We start from the raw sequence: 22,373 nt of genomic DNA, 5'->3' as shown, positions 1-22,373 counted from the left end.
ATTGGAGAGGGAGGGGTTAATGTATGCCTGGTGCTTACTAACGTGTGGGGGGGAGGTGACTGAGTGAGTCAGGGACAGATTGGATGTTCAGCTATGCTGAACACTCCGATCTGTCACTTAGATCCGCCCGCTCTGTTTACACAAGCGGGCGGATCTCCAAACTGGATTCCCCGACGATCGGGGCAGAGCAGCGGCGATCGCCGCCGCTCCTCCCCTGGCCCGACTCCCGGAGTGAATGAAAGGGGGAGGAGTCCAGCGACGTAGGTCTACGTCGCTGGACGATAACGAGCCACATTGCTGCAGTAGCAGCACAGTGGCTAGTGGTAAAGTGGTTAATGTGTTTGTAACTGTTATTGGATGCACATGAAGCTTTCTGAATTTTAAACGTTTTTTCTGATGTGTTTTTTTTCCCTTTCTTTTTGGCTTCATGCGTGAGCATTATCATGCCACCTATTCCACTTATGCTAAGGGGGTGAGTGTCCTTGTTCATTGATCCCCTTATGGGAGTTCAAACTGACCCGGGGGGCAGATTTGTAATACTCAATGGCCATGCCTCAATATTTAATGTTGAATTTGTCATTGTGTGTCTTTAACTTCCACCCCAGGTGGATACTGCCTTACTATATTTTATAATGCAACAAGTGATACAATATGGGGTTTCTAATGTGCTAGTCGCAGGTGACTAACTTAACCACTTATCGACCGCCCATCGATGTACGTTCGTCTTTTGGCGCTAAATACTGGGGTTATGGCAGCAGATAGCTGCCATAACCCCGGTATTTTTAAAAACGGAGGGCTTTCAGGTAAGGGTGGTCCCAGTGGCGGATTTGCTGCGGGATCACATTTATGGTGTGGCGGAAGAGGTGCCCCCCCCCTCCCGCCGCGTCCCGATCCTTTTCCCAGCTTACCGGACCCGCCGACAGCGGGGAAACCGATCCGGTGTTCCGTGAGAATTACCTACCCGTGAGAAAAACCTACCCTCGTCACTTCCGGTTGCACGGCACTGTGTGTAATGCGGCGTTTACATTAAAACAGCTGTGCTGCAATACGAGTGATCTCCACTCCTATCCCTGTCACTTCCCTCATCTCGGCTAGTAAATATAAAAGCGGCGGCGGGTGTATGAAAAGATAAATCACGGAGCCGCCAGCCGCTTTTATATTTACTAGCCGAGTTGAGGGAAGTCACAGGGACAGGAGCGGAGATGACTCGTATTGCAGCCGAGATGTTTTATGTAACCGCCACGTGGGTAGGTTTTTTTCACGGAACACAGTAATAATTTCATACTAGTGCGCATGCGCAGTAGTCTGCTCCTCAGCTGATCCATTACGTATCCGGGGCTGGGAGCATGCGCACTGCTGCGCTGCTCAGCTGTTCCTGGCCGGAAGTGACAAGGGTAGGTTTTTCTCACGTTACACCGGTCCCATATCCTCTTAGACAGGAAGTCGAGTGAGGGCAAGATGGCCCACACTCGACTCTGTCTTGGAGGACCAGAGCGACATCAAACGTCATTGACTAGCAACCGGCTTAAAGTGTCAATTTTTTTTTTAACCATTTTTTTTTTTAGTGTACTTGTGAAGTTGTGAGGTCTTTTTGACCCCAGATCTCACAATAAAAAGGTCCCGTCATGCCTATTTCTATTACAATGAATGTTTACATTCCTTGTAATAGGAATAAAAATGATCACTTTTTTTTTTTTTTTAAACTGTAAAAATAAAAAATATTAAATAAAATAAATAGAAAAAAAAAATTAAAGCGCCCTGTCCCTGTTAGCTCGCGCGCAGGAGCGAACGCATACGGAAGCCCCGCCCACATATGTAAACAGTGTTCAAACCACACATGTGAGTTATCGCCGCAATTGTTAGAGTGTCCCCTATCTTCGAGTTTCTTCGCCCTGGCCCTTGAGCCTTTGGCTTTATTAATATGGAGTTCCCGGCTTGTTGAGGGATGGTAGGTTGGCCCCTTGGAGGAAAAGATTTCACTGTACACGGATGATACTTTACTGTATCTATGTGATGCACACTCCTCCCTGTGGGTAGCCCTTGCGATCTTCGATTAGTAGTACTCAGGAATAAGGTTCAACTGGAAAAAAATCGGCACTTTTCCCCTTGGACTCTGGTGGTAGGGAAACAGTGATCCCCACTCCTTTGCTTTGGGCAGACGAGTTCAAATTTCTAGAAATTAGGGTCCGGAGTAATCTCAGCAATTTTTCAGTTGAACCTCTTCCCCCTTTTTACAGCAGTTAAAAGAAAAATGCACGTCCTGGACCTCCCTTCCGTTAAATCTTATGGGGCGTATTAATGTGGTCAAAATGCTCTTCCTACCCAAATTTATTTACGTCTTTAGGAATTGCCCAAATTGGATAAGGGGACCTTCTTTAAGGAGATAGATCGCTGTGTGGGCTCCTTTCTACGGCATGGAGCTCCACCCTGCTTAGCTAAATCCATGATGTGGAGGGCTGGCTTGCTAACGCAGCAGTCTTGTCTGGAAGCAGCTACACTGGGCTTACTAACAGACTGAGTGAACTTAGTATATCGTGGACATAGCGTTTATGACTTTTTCACTTCCAACCAGAGCAACACTTAGAGTTTGGATGATGGCCAGGAAACGCTTCCTATGTCCTAATCAGTGGTCTCCCTATACTCCGCTATGGGGGAATCCCTCGCTGGGATACTTTAGATCAATTCCAGACCTACAAATCTGGGCCTGATTTGGTGTTAAGACGCTCAGAGAGGTTATGCCGAGTCGTACCCTGTTGTCTTTCGCTGATCTGTCGCACCAATATAGTATGCTTAGCTGGATGCTTTTCTGATACTGGCAATTGTGTCATGCAGCTCGATCTCAGTTCTCTAAACCAACCTTCTTTGGCAACAGACCCAGTTGAAGACCTTCTAGCACAGGAGGAGCTTATTAAACTTTATTCAACCCTACTAAGTGTAGATTCTCCAAAGATAGGGAAACTCTGGGAATGTTAGAGTATGGATATTCTTGCTTTAGACCGAGAGACATGGGAGAAATGCTTTGAAAGCAACTCTAAATTGATCATTTCATCTAGGGATAAGTTGCTCCAAACTAAAATGTCTACATAAGGTGTACTATACGCCTCAAAGACTACATCAAATCTACCCATCTAGATCTCCAGATTGTCCCCATTTTCATTGTTCGACATGTTCTGGACGGATGTATTTGATCTTATCAATATCCTTCTACAGCTGTCCCTCCCGAAGACTCCTAAACTGGCCTTAGTATGTATTCATGAGGATGAGCAGAGGCCTAGAGACACAAAAAAACTCTTGATCTCATACCTATTGTTTTATGCGAAAAATGAAATCCTTCCTAATTGGATTTCCCCCTCTACCCTCACCTCATGGGAATCTGCACTGGATAAGGCATTACCCATGTACAAATTAACCTACCTCAGTAGGAATTGTTCTTGGAAATTCGATAAGATTTGGCAGCCGTGGCTGTTCTTCTGAACCTTACTGTAATATCCTGGATCTTGTCTAAAATTATTGTACACTATATGCCTTTCTTGAGAATGGAATTCTCACCTTTTTTTTACCTTGTTTTCGTCAGTGATGTAACTGTGGATGTACGGTTATGTACCTTGCCTTTGTTATACACTGTACCGCATATTATTTTTACAATGCAAGCAAAAAAAAAAAAAAGTACGACAGCTAGATACCCTGCTATAAAACAAATATGACTAAGTAAATATAAATATTCTTTTATACCAAAGTTGATCTCAAAATTGATTATCTCTCTGAACAGTCAATGGGACTCATTCCAAGAGTGCCTGAGATTTTGCCCTGATGGTGCCTCTTGTATAACATACCTTGGCTGCTATCTTTTGGCTGGCAATTTATTAGTATTAGGCTTGGGACGAGCCGATCGTGCAAACTGCTGTTGCTCAGTTAAGGTCACGCATAAAAACATAAGAAAACATAAGAACAGTGTTTACATGCATACTCAATTTTTGTGACCAAATCCATAAATGGAATGTCCACATGACCATTAAAAAACAAAAAAAAGAAAAAAAAAAAAAAACTAGAGAATTATATAACAGACATCTGCATGCTCACTCACACATGCAACACAGGGCCAGAAAAAAAAACAAAAAACCCTGCCTCTGCAGCAGAAGTGAGTCCACATTAAAATCATCATCTCAAGCCTGGTTTCACTATTTACAAATTAGCTGGATGAAGCATGCAGCCCATCAAGTCCCATTATGTTTTTATGGCTACTGAATAAATATTGTGTAAATAAAGGGGTAATTCAGGTATACGGTTCCTTTAACCACTTCTAGACCAAAAGACTTTCACCCCCTTCAAGTCAAACCCATTTTTCAGAGCTGTCAAAAAGTTATTTTTTGTCACAATTTTCTGGAAATATATACCGTATATACTCGAGAATAAGCCGAGTTTTTCAGCATGTTTTTTCATGCTGAAAATGCACCCCTCGGCTTATACTCGAGTCACTGACTGGAGTGTCTTTTTAAAAATGGCGCCGCTCGGCGCCGACGTGTCACTGCGCATGTGCTGCATGCCCGGAAATAGCCGAACGTGTTCGGCTTTTCCCGAGCATCGGTGGCGCATTTGCGGTGACGTATGGCGGCGCCGGGTGTCGCGATTTTTAAATCGAAGACGGCGCCTCACCGACAGGTAAGTGAGATGCCTCCGCAGCCCCTGTATTTCCTCATGCAGTGCTGCGGGCATGGTACAGACATTCTCCTGTACCATGCCCGCAGCACTGCATCTCCTGTGCCATGCCTGTAATTACTGTGCCATGCCTATACCTACTGTGCCATGCCTATACATACTGTGCCATGCCTCTAATTACTGTGCCATGCCTCTAATTACTGTGCCATGCCTATACCTACTGTGCCATGCCTATACCATCACCTATACTATGCCTATACCATCACCTGTGCCATGCCTATACCATCACCTGTGCCATGCCTATACCATCACCTGTGCCATGCCTGTACCATGACCTGTGCCATGCATGTACCATGACCTGTGCCATGCATGTACCATGACCTGTGCCATGCCTATACCATCACCTGTGCCCTGACCTGTGCCATGCCCTTACCATGACCTGTGCAATGCCTGTACTATGACCTGCGCTATCTCCTGTACCATGCACGCAGCCCCTGTTTTGTGTCTCGTGGTGGTCCAGTTGGGTCCAGTAGCTGCAGCATTTCCCACCCTAGGCTTATACTCGAGTCAATAAGTTTTCCCACTTTTTTGTGGCAAAAGTAGGGGTCTCGGCTTATATTCAGGGCGGCTTATACTCGAATATATACGGTATATAATTTTTTTTTTTTTTAGTCAGTGTCCCTGATCACTGCCACACCAGATAAGGTCTCTGATCGTCGCTTCACCATTTAAAGTGTCCCTGATAATTATTAGATACATAATTTATGCCCCTAGATGGCCTGAAGGTTCTTTGTGTAAAAAAAAAAAAAAAAATACATTTTAATTTTCTATTCCTGCATTTCCTACAAAACGTGTGGTAAAAAATTACATTTTAACCACTTCAGCCCCGGAAGGTTTTATCCCCTTAATGACTAGGCCATTTTTTTGCGATTCGGCACTGCGTTACCTTAACGGACAATTGTGCTGTTGTGCAACACTGTATCCAAAGAAAATTGATGTATTTTTTTCCCCCAGAAATAGAGCTTTCTTTTGGTGGTATTTAATCACCTGTGCGATTTCTTTTTTTTTTTCCTCTCGCTATAAACAAAAAAATGAGCAACCATTCCTAAAAAAAAAAAAAATATATATATATATATATATATATATATATATATATATATGTATTTCTCACATTCTGCTATAGAACATTCCCAATAAAAAAAAAATGTAAAAATCAAATTTTTTATCATTTTAGGCCAATTTGTATTCTGCTACTTATTTTTGGTAATAAAAATCCCAATAAGTGTATTTTGATTTGTTTGCGCAAAGTTTATTGCGTCTACAAACGAGGGGAAAGAGGGCTGTCATTTTTATTTATTTATTTATTTATTTACTAGTAATGGCGCCGATTATCAATTAGCGGGACTGTGACATTGCGGCAGACAGATTGGACCCTTAACTGACATTTTTGGGGGGACCAGTGATATTACTACAGTAATCAATGTTAAAATTTGGCGCTGTTACTGTAATAACGACACTGGCAGGGAAGGGGTTAACTCAGGGGCGATCAAAGGGTTAATTGTATGCCTAGGGGGTTTTCTAACTGTGAGGGGGATGGGCTTGTGGAATCGACACAGTGACCTGTGATCCTAAATAAAAGAATCGCAGGCACTCTGTGCTGATTCCTGAGATAACAACGGTCTGCTGTGTTTACAACAGCAGACGGTCGCTCTCTCTCCACGGGGAGCGATCGCGGGTGCCCAGCAGCAATCATGGCCGCCGGCCCCATGAGTCGGAACATTAAAAAAAAAAAAAAAAAAAACACCCCACAAAAAACACATTTTATTTAATTTCTTATTTTTGCATACTGTCACCAGAGCAGTGCAGTGTTACCATCAATGCAAAAAGGGGAAAACAAGGGCCACATATGCTGAGACAAAAACAGAACTTGTAAGAACCAAAAAGGATTTTGCTTCTGGGACTTTCATGAGTTGTGTCTTACCATAGCAAGACTTCAGTGCTCTGGTGAGGTGATCAGGATTTTTTTTTTTTTGTACATTTGATTGCTGGAGTCACAAATATTGCTGCTGTGTGCTCTAGAGTGTACACGAGTGTCCGATGCAGAACGTACAGTTATGTCCACCTGCATTGGTGCCGTTCCTATTCAGCTGTTAATATACAGTAATCAGAGGAAAGGTGGTTAACATATAATCCACACAAAGTAGTAAATTCTGCAGATGATGGAATCCAGTGCGTTAAAGCAAATACCAGTACAATACTTACATCTGCATCTTCAAAACAAAAATTAAAGATTCTACACTATTATTCAACTAATTGTGCATTATCAAATTTAGCCTAATTAAACTCACATATCCTTCACTTGAATATATGGTAAAATAAAAGGCTGCAATTTGACTATCATATGCAACAGAAATTAATATCACAAAATGAGAACAAGCAGGTACAGTATCTCACAAAAGTGAGTACACCCCTCACATTTCTGTAAATATTTTATTATATCTTTTCATGTGACAACACTGAAGAAATGACACTTTGCTACAATGTAAAGGAGTGTACAGCTTGTATAACAGCGTAAATTTGCTGTCCCCTCAAAATAACAACACACAGCCATTAATGTCTAAACCACTGTCAACAAAACTGAGTACACCCCTAAGGGAAAATGTTCAAATTTGGCCCAAAGTGTCAATATTTTGTGTGGCCACCATTATTTTCCACCACTGCCTTAACCCTCTTGAACATGGAGTTCAGCAGAGCTTCACAGGTTGCCACTCAAGCCCTTTTCCACTCCTGACGACATCACAAAGGTGGTGGATGTTCGAGACCTTGCGCTCCTCCACCTTCTGTTTGAGGATGCCTCACAGATGCTCAATAGGGTTTAGGTCTGGAGACATGCTTGTCAATCATCTTTACCCTCAGCTTCTTTATCAAAGCAGTGGTTGTCTTGGACGTGTGTTTGGGGTTGTTATGTTGGAATACTGCCCTGCGGCCCAGTCACCAAAGGGGAGGGGATCATGCTCTGCTTCAGTATGTCGCAGTACGTGGTGGCATTCATGATTCTCTCAATGAACTGTAGCTCCCCAGTTCCTGCAGCACTCATACAGTCCAAGACCATGACACTCCCACCACTGTGCTTAAGTGTAGGCAAGACACACTTGTCTTTGTACTCCTCACCTGGTTGCCGCCATACATGCTTGAACCATCTGAACCAAATAATTTGATCTTGGTCTCATCAGACCACAGGACATGGTTCCAGTAATCCATGTCCTTAGCCTGCTTGTCTTCAGCAAAATGTTTGCGGGCTTTCTTGTGCATCATCTTCAGAAGAGGTTCCTTCTGGGACAACAGTCATGCAGACCAATTTGATGCAGTGTGCGGCGTATGGTCTGTGCACTGACAGGCTGACCCACCACCCCTTTAACCTCTGCAGCAATGCTGGCAGCACTATTTCCCAAAGACCACCTCTGGATATGACGCAGAGCACATGTACTCAACTTCTTTGGTCGACCATGGCGAGGCCTGTTCTGAGTGGAACCTGTCCTGTTTAACTGCTGTATGGACTTGGCCACGGTGCTGCAGCTCAATTTCAGGGTCTTGGCAATCTTCTTATAGCCTAGGCCATCTTTATGTAGAGCAACAATTCTTTTTTCAGATCCTCAAGAGAATTCTTTGCCATGAGGTGCCATGTTGAACTTCCAGTGACCAGTATGAGAGAGTGAGCAATAATAAATTTAACACACCTACTCCCCATTCCCACCTGAGACCTTTTAACACTAACGAGTCACATGACACCGGGGAGGGAAAATGACTAATTGGGCCCAATGTGGACATTTTCACCTAGGGGTGTACTCACTTTTGTTGCCAGCGGTTTAGACTTTAACGGCTGTGTATTGAGCTATTTTGAGGGGACAGTAAATTTACACAAGCTGTACACTCACTACTTTACATTGTAGCAAAGTGTCATTTCTTCAGTGTTGTCACATGAAAAGAGAAAAAAAGACTTTCAAAAATCTGAGGAGTGTACTCACTTTTGTGAGATACTGTATGCTTTGTTTTTTTCAGCAGACAAGTACGCGAAACAGGAGCTTCAGGTCTCATCTCCACTGAATCAACGATGAAGGCATACATCCTGAGAATCCTTAGAACTATTTCTAATAAGCCTGTATACAAAAAAGGATACAATGACCAATGGCTTGTCAAAAAGAACATATCCGTGGACATGTTTTAAGGCTTTTGCTGCTGCATCTTCATTGGGAAAGCCAATAAAAGCTTGCCCCTTCATTCTCCCTTCTTTCATCAAACGAATATCAAACCTGTTAGGTAAAAAAAAAAAATATATATCAGCTTACTGAGCACAAAAAATAAAGCTTGCATAAAGAATTCATGAAAAAATATCCAGAGTAGTGGCATTTCAGAACAGTACATGTGCCCACGCTGGCAGGACCCATTTCAAACGTTTCTCCCCCCTCAGCCGGCCTTTAAGTACTTAACCTGAGCCTAATCCAGTACTAACTATGTCCATCTGCTGCAGCTCCTACCCAATTTCTCTTCTCACATGAGACTCAGCAGCAGGAGCCATTTACTCCTACTGCGATCAGTTAAATCCTGAAAAAAGGAAGTGGGGGGCGGGGCAGAGCTGCGCACACAGGCCGGGCTCAGGATCAAGCTGGCATGTCTACCCCCATAGTAAACAGTTTGCTATGGAGGGCAAACGGAGAAGAGGAAGAGCGGACCGCGCCAGCAGGGGACCTCAGAAGAGGTGGTTTGACATGTTCGTTATTAATTAATTGCAGACCACATAACCTAGTTATACGGTGGCAGAGTGGCTCTCCTGCGCTGGATCATAGTTACATAGTTTGTGAGGTTGAAAAAAAGACATCAGTCCATCCAGTTCAACCTATGATGTGTGTGTGTGTTTGCGGTTAACCGTATATTGTATACCCATGTATGTTGTGGTCTTTAAGGTGCCCATCTAATAGTTTTTTGAAACTATTGATGCTCCCTGCTGATACGACTGCTTGTGGAAGAGAATTCCACATCCTTACTGCTCTGACAGTGAAGAACCCCTTACGTATTTTAAGGTTAAACCGTTTTTCCTCTAGTTTTAGTGAGCGGCCACGTGTCTTATTGTATTCCCTTTCTCTAAAAATGTGTTCCTTATGCTAGGGTCGCCAGTACAGTAATTGTACATTGATATCATATCCCCCCTCAAGCATCTCTTCTCCAGAGAGAAAAAGTTCAGTGCTTGTAGTCTTTCCTCATAGCTGATGCCCTCCATTCCCCTAATTTTTGTTGCCCTTCTCTGGACTCTCTCCAGTTCCAGCACATCTTTCCTGAGGACCGGTGCCCAGAACTGGACAGCATACTCCAGATGTGGCCGGACCAGAGTCTTGTAGAGTGGGAGAATAATCTCCATTTCTGGAGTGAATCCCCTTTTTTATGCATGCCAGTATTCTGTTGGCTTTGCTTGCAGCGGCTTGGCATTGCATACCACTGCCAAGCCTGTTGTCTACCAGTACCCCCAGGTCCTTTTCCATCTTAGATTCACCCAGAGGTTTACCCCCCAGTGAGTACCTTGCTTTCGTGTTTCTGGCACCCAGGTGCATTACTTTACATTTTTCAACATTAAACCTCATCTGACATGTAGTTGCCCACCCCATTATTTTGTTCAGGTCCGCTTGTAAGGTTTCCACATCCTGCATAGAAGATATTGGCATGCTTAGTTTAGTATCATCCGCAAATACTGAGATTGTACTAGATATTCCCTCCTCTAGATCATTTATGTATAAATTAATCAGGATTGGTCCCAGGACAGAACCTTGGGGGACCCCACTTTCCACACCTGCCCAATCCGAGTGCTCCCCATTAATCACCTCCCTCTGGACTCTCCCTGGAGCCAGTTCTCTATCCAGGTACTCACCTTATGGTCCATACCTACATTCCTTAGTTTGTACAGTAAGCGTTTGTGAGGAACGGTGTCAAAGGCCTTTGCAAAGTCCAGATACACCACATCCACAGGCTTACCTTTATCTAGGTGGCAGCTCACTTCATCGTAGAAGGTTAATAGATTGGTTTGGCAAGAACGATTTTTCATGAATCCATGCTGATTACTACTAATAATACAGTTTTCATTACTAAAGTCTTGTTTGTATGTGGTCCCTTAACCTCCCCTCCAAAGTCTTGCAGACTACTGATGTTAGGCTGACCGGCCTATAGTTACCCGGGATATATCTCAGCCCTTTTCTAAATATTGGTACCACGTTGGCTTTTTTCCAATCAGCTGGCACCATACCCGTCTGTAGACTATCCTTAAAGATCAGGAATAATGGTCTGGCAATCACCTGGCTGAGCTCTTTAAGAACCCTCGGGTGCAAGCCATCCGGTCCCGGTGATTTATGTTAAGTTTTTCTAGTTTAGTTCTAAGTCTATCTTCTGTTAGCCATGGCGGTACTTCCTGAGGTGTATTATTTAGTTTAGCATTACAAGCTGGGTTAGTGTAGCCCCTTAATTCTTATGTGAAGACTGAAGAGAAGAAATTATTTAACACTTTCGCCTTCTCTCTGTCCTCTGTGGCCAGATTTCCTTTGTCTTTTATGGGGCGCCAATGTGTTCTGGCCTCGCTTTCTTACTGTTTATATACTTAAAGAATTTCTTGGGGTTCTTTTTACTCTCTTCCGCTATATGTCTCTCGTGTTATATTTTAGCCGCCTTGATTTCACCTTTACATTTCTTAGTACACTCTTTGTAATGCTTGAATGCTGCCAATGACCCCTCAGCCTTGTATTTTTTGAAGGCCCTTTCTTTAGTATTAATATGCATTTTTAGGTTTGAGTTTAGCCACCCAGGGTTTAGTTTTGCTCTTTTAAATGTATTTCCCTTTGGAATGCACTGGCCAATCCCTTTGTTTAGTATGCTCTTGAAGCACTCCCATTTTTCCTCCGTGTTCTTTGTTCCCAGGGTTCTATCCCATTTGATATTTTCTAGCAAAAAGCGCAGTTTTGGGAAATTGGCTCTTTTGAAATTCAGTGTCCTTATATTACTCTTGTGTTTCCTATTACTATAATTAATACTGAAACTAATTGACCTATGGTCACTGTTTCCTAAGTTGCCCCGTATTTCTACAAGTATTTAGATCAAGTACCGCATTGTTTCTTGTCGGTGCGTTCACCATCTGACCCATAAAATTGTCCTGCAAAACATTTAGGAACTGCAGAGCCTTGGCTGAATGCGCACGTTTCCTTCTGCCCAGTCTATATCTGGATAATTAAAGTCCCCCATTATAATGACATTTCCCATCCTTGCTGCCAATCCTATCTGTAAAAGAAGGTCTGCCTCCCCCTCCTCCCTCTGGTTGGGGGGCCTATAGCATACGCCCAAATATTACCTTCCCTATAGTGCCTTCCCTTTTAAGTTCTACCCATAGGGATTTTGCCTGTCCATAGCTCCATTATTAATATCATCCCTCATATTTACCTGTACAATGTTCTTAATATACAGAAATACCCCTCCCCTTTTTACCCTCTCTAGCTCTGCGATAAAGGGAATACCCCTGAATGGTCGCCATCCAATCATGAGAGTTGTCGAACCAAGTCTCTGTTATCCCCACAAAATCTAAGTCCTCCTCAAACATCAGCAGCTCCAGCTCTCCCATCTTGTTGGCCAGGCTTCTGGCATTGGTATACAAACCTCGTAATTTTGTACCTAGTATGCGATCCGGGACTTCCGGGTAGGGGGCGTGGGTACATGTGAGCCTCCAGGGACCTGGCTGTGCTGTGATTAGACACAGCACAAGCCAATCAAAGGGTGCTGGCCAATGGATGACTGCCAACACCTGTGGATCGACAACGAGAAGTACAGGACAGGGCTCGGTCTATGTAAACAAGTTGAACACTGACTTCACAGGTTTAGTGCTTTGGTTCAATTGATGCGTTTCTGTTGCTGACAGCAGCACACGCTAAAGAAGGCTGGTCTTCTGCTCATTTGACATGGAAGACCTGCTCATACGGTTAACCAAAGCCTCTGACCACTTGAAGGTGTCATTACCCACTGGTACCATAAAAAAGGCCAGAATGACAAAATACTCAAAATCTGGATGTGTACTGTTAAGTAGGCCACAAGGCATTTACTACTTTGTCATATCAAATCTAGTAACTGCAACTTACATATTCTTTTCGGTTTCAGATGAAAAGTTGATGAATTTCCCAAATATAAACTTGAGCTCCTGTTGGAAAAGAAGTGCAATATGTAGGTAAATGGAGCACATGATGACAGAAACACAGACCGCAATCTGCATGTGATCATTACCTTTTCAGTGACTTGTTTTGCTAAATTTTTCACATACAGTCTGCAGTTTGGCTCTCCCGGCTCATAACCCTTGAACACAGAAAGCTGGCGCATTTCTACATCCAGGAATAAACAAGGTTTTAAAGAAGTTATCGATTATTTCACAATCAAACTTTTCATGTACGACATATTAGTGTTAATCACTAGTCCAAGGTCATTTTGAAAATTTTCACATACATGTTATAATTCGTTTTTTTGCTAGAAAAATACTTGGAACCATGAACTCCTATTTGCCTTATTCCTTAAGTGACAAAATTCATTCCACTGCAGTGGAAATTAAGCAGCCAACAACAAATTCACAGTCAGATGCACATAAATGGCTTTTCTTGCTTCCTGTTAGGAGAACTGCAAGATTTCCCGGCTATGCTGGAGCCCAGTCAGCACTAAGCCTCACTCCTTGTAGTTCTGTATTTGCTAGCTGAGACATGTGCTGCACCTTTAGTCTACATAATTAGGGAATGGAAATGCGCAGCTCATAACCACAGGAGGAAGAAATATAAGCACTCCCTCCAACTCAACTTGACAGCAGTATTGTTATTTTAAAGCCACAAATATAATTTTATTATTTTTCTAATGGCCTTATAAAGAAACCTACATCCATTTCCAAAACTACTCTTGAATGGCACAATTTTTCTAGAAGGTATGTATAGATTTCTCCCCTGTGAGGTTTTATTTATTGCTACTATCTACAAATGTTATCACAATGAGAGACTGGGCATAATTCTTGGGAGACTATGGGTCATCTACAAAGAAAACTTGCCTTCTTTTGAAATTCTCTTTTTCCCCAATTCCCTCCTGGAAATAAATTCTTTTGGCAAATCATCTTCCTCATCTCCATCATCATCGTCATCATCCTTAGATACTTGAGTGGGATAGATCTTTCCAAATCCTGGCATCTCTTCACTTTCCTGTAAAACAGTCTTTGCCTCTACTTGTGGAACAGGGGCTGTGAAAAAAAAAAAAAAATTGGATTTTTTTAGATTACTACTTTCTGTAAAAATAAACAATTCCACCAACAATAATTGCAGGTGCTATTATTATAATTTACCTAATTACAGTACAGATAAAAAGGGACAAAGTTTAAAACATTTGTAGGCCAGTGAATGCATTATGGCAAATAGCATTAATGCAGAACTTCAGTCTCAGTCAACATTAACTAATTTTAATTATTATACTGCTAGCAGTAGTAAATTGATAGGAAGATATTTTTTTGTATTTACTTTTTTACATTTCTTCGGTTACTTTGTGGTTTCCAGGCCTAGGTAAATTATGTCATACATCCCAGGAGTCATCAGGAAGGGCTCTCTCAGCTAAGCACACCTGCATGCCTGAGCTAAGGACTGATAGATTACAGGAAGTAAATGCTACATGAATCATCTCCCCCTACTAAAGATAGCCAAAACCAGAAATGCTAGGGGGTGTTTATCAAAGTGAGTTCTCAGAAAAAGAAAGCATGGAGACACTGGTGGATGGGTTAGCTTGCTCTGAATTTTAGAAATGAATCAAACAGCGTTTTTGATTTATGGTGCTCAGATGCAGTGTAGTTCTGCTTTGTGAACATGTATTACATAAACACAGTCCATTGTCAATTTACAATTGCAAGAAATTGCTTGGTACAAACCTATTAATTTACAGATTTTACAGGGAATAGTGTGTTGTCAACTAACCCATACAATACATTTTTACTGCAGGGTTTACCTAAATTATCCTAATTTGGACATAAATCCTAAACTGCCTGCAAGTGCCAATAACTCCACCTTTTTTAGATTAACGTTCATGTTACACCTTAAACATGGGTGTAACAAGAAACATGGTCCCAAAAGGTGGACTTAGCCTTTAACCTTTAAAAAGATCATTGAGAGAACTGGATCCTGGGCCCAGGCTGATCAAGGGGATTTCTTCCCAAATTGAGATTAAAGGCTAACACCCAGAACTAATCCCTACTCAGTTATTCAAATGACAGTAAACAGTGGAGGCAGAGGGGGCTTGGCTTGACACGCAGCACTGATGGCAGCTTAGAGAAATGATCTAAGTGACAGTGGTATGCCCACTTTAACATTTGCAGAAATTGGATTTTAAGAAAAACCTATCACAGTTGATGAACTTATGTTGGCAATAAAGAGTCTAAAACTGGGAAAGAGCCCTGGCCCTGATGGCTTCACGGCTCACTATTATCACATCACCCTTATTTCCAAGCCAGCTAAAAACCCTACCGATTGCGCCAGCTATAGGCCAATTTCAATGCTAAATGTGGACATAAAAATACTGGTGAAAATCTTGGCCAATAGACTGACAGAATCTATGCCCAAGCTCATTGGCCCAGAGCAGGTGGGATTTATGCCTGGACAGGAAGCTCACGATCATGTTGTGAAAGCCCTTAACCCGATTTATAGCGCTCATGAAAGATAAAATGGGATTTTTGATTTACCGTAAAATCCATTTCTCTGATGTTCATTGACTAACACAGCTCCTGATTCTTCTTAACCATTGGGTTACACTGCCCCCTACAGGAGTAGGACTCTAGGCAGGAAAAAGCCTGGCTACGCCTATGGGCAGTCCCAGGGGGTGTACACCCACTCTCAGCTACAGGCACTCATTTCTGATACAAGCAAGGTCAAAAGAAAGCAAACTCCAGAGGGGTGGGTGCTGTGTCAGTCAATGAACATCAGAGAAATGGATTTTACAGTAAGTCCAAAATCCCATTTTCTCTTTCATTCATTGACAGACACATCTTCTGATTCTTCGGGGACGTCCTAAAGCAGTGTTAAACGTGAGGGGTGGGAAAAAAAGCAGAAAGAAATTCCCAAGGCTAACTAAAGCCAACCAGATAACATTGAGCTCAACCATAAAAAAACTGGAGCTCACCTGAAAAAAACAATACAACCTCAAAGAGGACCAGGTCCCCTAAACACAGACTTGTATAAAGTACTCGAAATTTCTACTTGAGTAAAAGTACAAGTGCTCGATCAAAAAGTGACTTGAGTAGAAGTGGAAGTGCTCGCAAAAAAAGTTACTTAAGTAGAAGTACTAAAGTATTCAACATTTTTTTTACTTAAGTATTGCAAGTAGTTTTTTCAAAAAATTTGCTACTTAAGTACTAAAAGTAAAAAGTACCAGTAGTTTTGAAAAAAAAATTCTACTCAAGTACTGAAAGTAGAAGTACAAGTACTGTGTTATGAAGTTATTAAAGAAAGAAGTCAAAAGTTTGAACATCATATTGTTTTTTATTATTTTAAATGATTTATTCAAATGATTAACCTAAAGGACAATCACAATTCCTTAGGCTTAAAGTGAAAAATGCATCAAAAACTACTAACAAAGTTGCTGTGCTAAAAATGCTAATAAAGTGCCTGCAATTATATATATATATATATATATATATATATATATATATTCTTCTTGTATTCAAAATCATCGCCCACAGTATCAAAAATAAAGTGACATGTCTGTGCTAAATGCAGTGCAAATTATTCCCACAATGTAAATAGAATTCATATAAAATATATATGACAATACCACAATAAAATAAGTTGTGATTGTGAATAAGTTAGGTGTAAGTTTAAGTGTGTAAACTAAACTTTATAACGAAAAGTCCATAACTGAATTCCAGTGTGCAATCTAAGAAGTGCTTGACTTGCTGTCAGATGCTTCCACCTTTCTTCTGTGATCTGCTCAAGTAAAGTGGTGGACTGGATAGCCTCTCTCTCTGCCTCTCACCTTAGTAGCACTGGCACTGCACTGGTTCAAAAAGCTGTCTATATTATTTTCATTATAAGAACTTGTCGGAACATGCTTCCACCACCTGTCCTTCACACCAGTAGTGCTCATTTGCTTTGCTCAAGTCAAGTGCCACTGCCACAGCCGTACAGGCAGAGGCAGGCCGCAGGAAGCACAGGCACCACCACAACACAACACTTATGGTCCATGGACCATGGATGGTCGGATAATCATCATAGCCGTCAGTCTCACTCTTCTTGGTTCAAAAAAGCCACCCATGACCCGTGTGTATATAATATATTAATATTTTATATTGATTATTTGATTCTCAAATGGCACATTTGCCATGGCAAGGATTAGGCCCTCTCCACGGTCCACCTCACTCATCTCATAGAGAAGAAGATGAGATAACGAAGAAAATGCTCCGAGTCCCGCCGCTCGTGTCACAACTCCTCTCAGTAAGTGCCCTAAGGGGTGGAGTCTGAGTGACACACAACACGTTTAGAGGCGGAGACCTCGAGCGGGAAGACGGCAGCACGGCTCCTCCAGTGCGGTCTTAACTTGATGATCATGACAGTGATTCCGCGGGCCGCGGCGCGAGCGAGGCTGTGGGATTGATTGAATTGAGTTGTGCTGCCCACTGCTACACGCTACCTACTACTACTACTACTACTACTACTACTAAATTGTGAGTCAGTATATTTTATTTCATTTTTATATATAAAAGCGGTATTGTTGAGCACTACTAGCCACTAGATCTCCTGGCTGTCACTTTGTCACATGTTGGGGAATCACAGCGGCTCGGCTCCAGAAGTGGCGGGTGTCCCCGTCATCCTGCCAGGGCCGCCAAGAAGTTCATCACCTAATCTTAAGTTATTAATATTTTGTGAGGAGAGGACCTATGAGATTGAGAATTGAAATAATTAAATATATATGGCTTTTTGAACCAGTGCAGTCAGTGCCACAGTGCCACCCAGACGCTATCCACCAGTGCCACCACCATTAAGTGTGTTGGTCGGTCACTCGAGCACTGAAGGAGGTGGAAGCATCTAACAAGTGAAGTGACACTTTAGATTTGCACACTGGAATTAATTTATGGACTTTTCGTTATAGATAGGTTTACACACTTCAACTTGTTGCACGCACCTGACCTAACTTATTTCATAACTTATTTTATTGTGATTTATTGTCATATTTTATATGAATTGAATTTACTGTTACATTGTGGGAATAATTATTTTCACTGCATTTAGGCTTTAGCACATTCATGTCACTTTATTTTTGATACTGTGTGGAGTGTGGGCAGGGCACTGGGGGCAACAATGATATTATATCGATTGCACAGGCACTTTATTCGCACAGCCAAGTTGTGTTTGTTAGTAGTTTCTTGATGCACTTTAAGCGCTGTAGCACAATTTATTTGTTTGTTTCATATTTTCTTTTTATTAGAAAGATTTGGTATAGCAGCTTTTATTATACACAGCCTTTATTTTCGTATGCGCTGATTTACAAATGACATTATACACATTTTTTTGAGCTTTATGCAACCTGCCATCTACTGTTCTGGCAGTGGTAATTTTTATAATAGTAACGAGTAACTATGCAGCACAAAAAAAAAATACTTGAGTAGAAGTATCGAAATCATCGAAAAAATGTAGTGAAGTAAAAGTAGAAGTAGGAGAAAAAAATTATACTCTAGGAAAGTACAGATACCGCATTTCGGTACTTAAGTACAGTAGTGAAGTAGTTCTACTTCGTTACTATACATCTCTGCCTAAACAGCAGCCAGCAAAACCTTGCAGCAAAAAAAGCATCCGCAGATGCCAACACATCCACTTTATAAAAATTTTATAAAAGCGTGCACCGACGACCAGGTGGCTGCCTTACAAACCTGCGTCACTGAAGCTTGATAAAAGGAAGCCCAGGAGACACTAAGTGCCCTAATAGAGTGCTCCTTGACAAACCTGCGTTACTGAAGCTTGATAAAAGGAAGCCCAGGAGACACCAAGTGCCCTAATAGAGTGCTCCTTGACAGGGAAAGGAGGAACCTGACCCCTGATGCAATAGGTCTGAACCACCCTCTGTCTGATCCATCTGGAAATGGTTGCAGAAGAAGCAGACAACTTTTTAAGTCAAGTCTGTCCGTGAGCACAAAATAGAGAGTCTGACTTCCTAAAAGACTCCGTAGCTGCCAGGTACACCCCTAATTGCCCGGACCACATCCAAGGCATGCAAGGGGATTTCCTTCGGATGTTTGGCCTGGGACACAGGGAAGGCAACACAATGTCTTCATGCAAATGACAGTTAAGAGCCACATTAGGAAGGAATGATGAACAGGGGCGAAGCACCACCTTATCCTTGTAAATCACCAATAAGGTGAATGACAGAATAACGCCGCCAGTTCTGACACCCTGAGCGCAGAGGTGATAGCCACAAAAAAAAAAAAAGTCACCTTCTGGGGCAGCGCAAGCAGGGAAACCTCCAAAATATTTTCAAAGGGAGGCTTCTGTAGAGCGGAAATCACCACATTAAGATCCCAGGGTGGCAATGGAGCCCGCATTGAAGGGCTCCATTGCCATTGTATTGCAGGAACACCCTGAAGAAAGGTACGCACCAGGGAGTGCAAGGCCAAATGTCGTTCGAAAAAGACTGCCAAAACCGATACCTGGCCCTTGATGGTATTCAAGGCCAATTTATGTTCAACCCCCCGTTGAAGGAAGGTTAAGATCTGAGCCACTGAGAAGGAGGGAGGATAAAGCCCAAGAGACTCACACCACACAATGTACGTCTTCCACGTATGATGGTAGATCTTCCTAGAAGTAGATTTCCTAGCTTTCAACGCGTAGGAACCACCGACTCAGATAAACCTCCATCCTTCAGCACCTGGTGTTTAACAGCCAAGTCGTCAAAGCCAGACACTGTGAAGCAGGATGGAAGATCGGTCCTTGAGACTGCAGATCCTCCCTGAGAGGAAGTCCCCAAGGAGCATCGGCGACCAGCCATACCCGATCGGCGTACCAAGACCGGCGAGGTCAGTCTGGACGGAATCCCTTTCAGCTTTGATCCTTACATAGTTACATAGTTAGTGAGGTTGAAAAAAGACAACAGTCCATCCAGTTCAACCTATGATGTGTGTGTGTGTGTTTGCTTTTAACCATACATTGTATACCCCTGTATGTTGTGGTCTCTAAGGTGCCCATCTAATAGTTTTTTGAAACTATCAATGCTCCCTGCTGATACGACTGCTTGTGGAAGAGAATTCCACATCCTTACTGCTCTCACAGTGAAGAACCCCTTACGCATTTTAAGGTTAAACCGCCTTTTCTCTAGTTTTAGTGAGTGGCCACGTGTCTTATTGTATTCCCTTACTCTGAAAAGTTTGTTCCTTATGCTAGGGTCACCAGTACAGTATTTGTATATTGATATCATATCCCCCCTCAATCTTCTCTTCTCCAGAGAGAACAGGTTCAGTGCTTGTAGCCTCTCCTCATAGCTGATGTCCTCCATTCCCCTAATTATTTTTGTTGCCCTTCTCTGGACTCTTTCCAGTTCCAGCACATCCTTCCTGAGGACCGGTGCCCAGAACTGGACAGCATACTCCAGATGTGGCCGGACCAGGGTCTTGTGGAGTGGAAGAATAATCTCTTTATTTCTGGAGTGAATCCCCTTTTTTATACATCCCAGTATTCTGTTGGCTTTACTTGCAGCGGCTTGGCATTGCATGCCACTGCCAAGCCTGTTGTCTACCAGTACCCCCAAGTCCTTTTCCATCCTAGACTCACCCAGAGGTTCCCCCCCTAGTGAGTAGCTTGCTTTCTGGTTTTTGGCCCCCAAGTGCATTACTTTACATTTTTCAACATTAAACCTCATCTGCCATGTAGTTGCCCACCCCGTTATTTTGTTCAGGTCCGTTTGTAAGGTTTCTACATCCTGCATAGAAGATAATGGCATGCCTAGTTTAGTGTCATCTGCAAATACTGAGATTGTACTAGATATCCCCCTCCTCTAGATCATTTATGAATAAATTAAACAGGATTGATCCCAGGACCGAACCCTGGGGGACCCCACTTTCCACACCCGCCCAATCCGAATACTCCCCATTAATCATCACCCTCTGGACTCTCCCCTGGAGCCAGTTCTCTATCTAGGTACTCACCTTATGGTCCATACCTACCTTCCTTAGTTTGTACAGTAAGCGTTTGTGGGGAACGGTGTCAAAGGCCTTTGCAAAGTCCAGATACACCACATCCACAGGCTTACCTTTATCTAGGTGGCAGCTCACTTCGTCGTAGAAGGTTAATAGATTGGTTTGGCAAGAACGATTTTTCATGAATCCATGCTGATTACTACTAATAATACTGTTTTCATTACTAAAGTCTTGTATGTGGTCCCTTAACATCCCCTCCAACATCTTGCAGACTACAGATGTTAGGCTGACCGGCCTATAGTTCCCCGGGATATATCTTGGCCCCTTTTTAAATATTGGTACCACGTTGGCTTTTTTCCAATCAGCTGGCACCATACCCGTCTGTAAACTATCCTTAAAGATCAAGAATAATGGTCTGGCAATCACCTGGCTGAGCTCTTTAAGAACCCTCGGGTGCAAGCCATTCGGTCCCGGTGATTTATTTATGTTAAGTTTCTCTAGTTTAGTTCTAAGTCTATCTTCTGTTAGCCATGGCGGCACTTCCTGTGGTGTGTTTAGTTTGGCCTTACAAGCTAGATTCGTGTAGCCCCCCGATTCTTTTGTGAAGACTGAAGAGAAGAAATGATTTAACACTTCCACCTTTTCTCTGTCGTCAGTGGCCATATTTCCTTTATCATCTTTTATGGGGCCAATGTGATCTGGCCTCGCTTTCTTACTGTTTATATACTTAAAGAACTTCTTGGGGTTCTTTTTACTCTTCTCCGCTTTATGTCTCTCGTGTTCTATTTTAGCCGCCCTGATTTCGTCTTTACATTTCTTATTACACTCTTTGTAATGCTTAAATGCTGCCAATGACCACTCAGTCTTGTATTTTTTGAAGGCCTTTTCTTTAGCACTAATATGCATTTTTATGTTGGAGTTTAGCCACCCAGGGTTTAATTTTGCTCTTTTAAATTTATTTCCCTTTGGAATGCACTGGTCAATCCCCTTGTTAAGTATGCTCTTGAAGCACTCCCATTTTTCCTCCGTGTTCTTTGTTCCCAGGGTTCCATCCCAATTGATATTTTCTAGCAGCGAGCGCAGTTTTGGGAAATTGGCTCTTTTGAAATTCAGCATCCTTATATTACCCCTCTGCTTCCTATAACTAATTAATACTGAAACTTATTGACCTATGGTCACTGTTTCCTAAGTTCTCCCGTATTTCTATATCCGTGAGCAGGTCTGTATTGTTGGTAATCAGTAGGTCAAGTACCGCATTTTTTCTCGTCGGTGCATTCACCATCTGACCCATGAAATTGTCCTGCAAAACATTTAGGAACTGCCTAGCCTTGGCTGAGTGTGCGGTTCCTTCTGCCCAGTCTATATCTGGATAATTAAAGTCCCCCATTATAATGACATTTCCCGTCCTTGCTGCCAATCCTATCTGTAAAATGAGGTCCGCCTCCCCCTCCTCCCTCTGGTTGGGGGGCCTATAGCATACGCCCAATATTACCTTCCCCACCGTTCCTTCCCT

The 22,373-nt window shown here is 42.5% G+C and overlaps 1 protein-coding gene across 1 annotated transcript in view; it reads right to left on the bottom strand.

Moving 5' to 3' along the window:
- LOC309543570 (RNA-binding region-containing protein 3-like) overlaps positions 1 to 22,373 on the bottom strand; it is a 111,252-nt gene that overhangs the window by 9,899 nt on the left and 78,980 nt on the right. Inside the window, exons 9-13 of the mRNA XM_082276037.1 lie at positions 13,757 to 13,942; positions 12,958 to 13,052; positions 12,816 to 12,874; positions 8,834 to 8,966; positions 3,834 to 3,901 (exon numbers count right to left, since the gene is read on the bottom strand). Coding sequence (XP_082132163.1) covers positions 3,842 to 3,901; positions 8,834 to 8,966; positions 12,816 to 12,874; positions 12,958 to 13,052; positions 13,757 to 13,942 — 533 coding nt within the window. The 3' untranslated portion in view covers positions 3,834 to 3,841. The remainder of the gene's footprint in view (positions 1 to 3,833; positions 3,902 to 8,833; positions 8,967 to 12,815; positions 12,875 to 12,957; positions 13,053 to 13,756; positions 13,943 to 22,373) is intronic.

Source organism: Pelophylax lessonae, assembly GCF_965119305.1.
Source record: "Pelophylax lessonae genome assembly, contig: HAP1_SCAFFOLD_227, whole genome shotgun sequence".
Classification (NCBI taxonomy): domain Eukaryota; kingdom Metazoa; phylum Chordata; class Amphibia; order Anura; family Ranidae; genus Pelophylax; species Pelophylax lessonae.
This window is presented reverse-complemented; position numbering and strand designations above follow the sequence as displayed.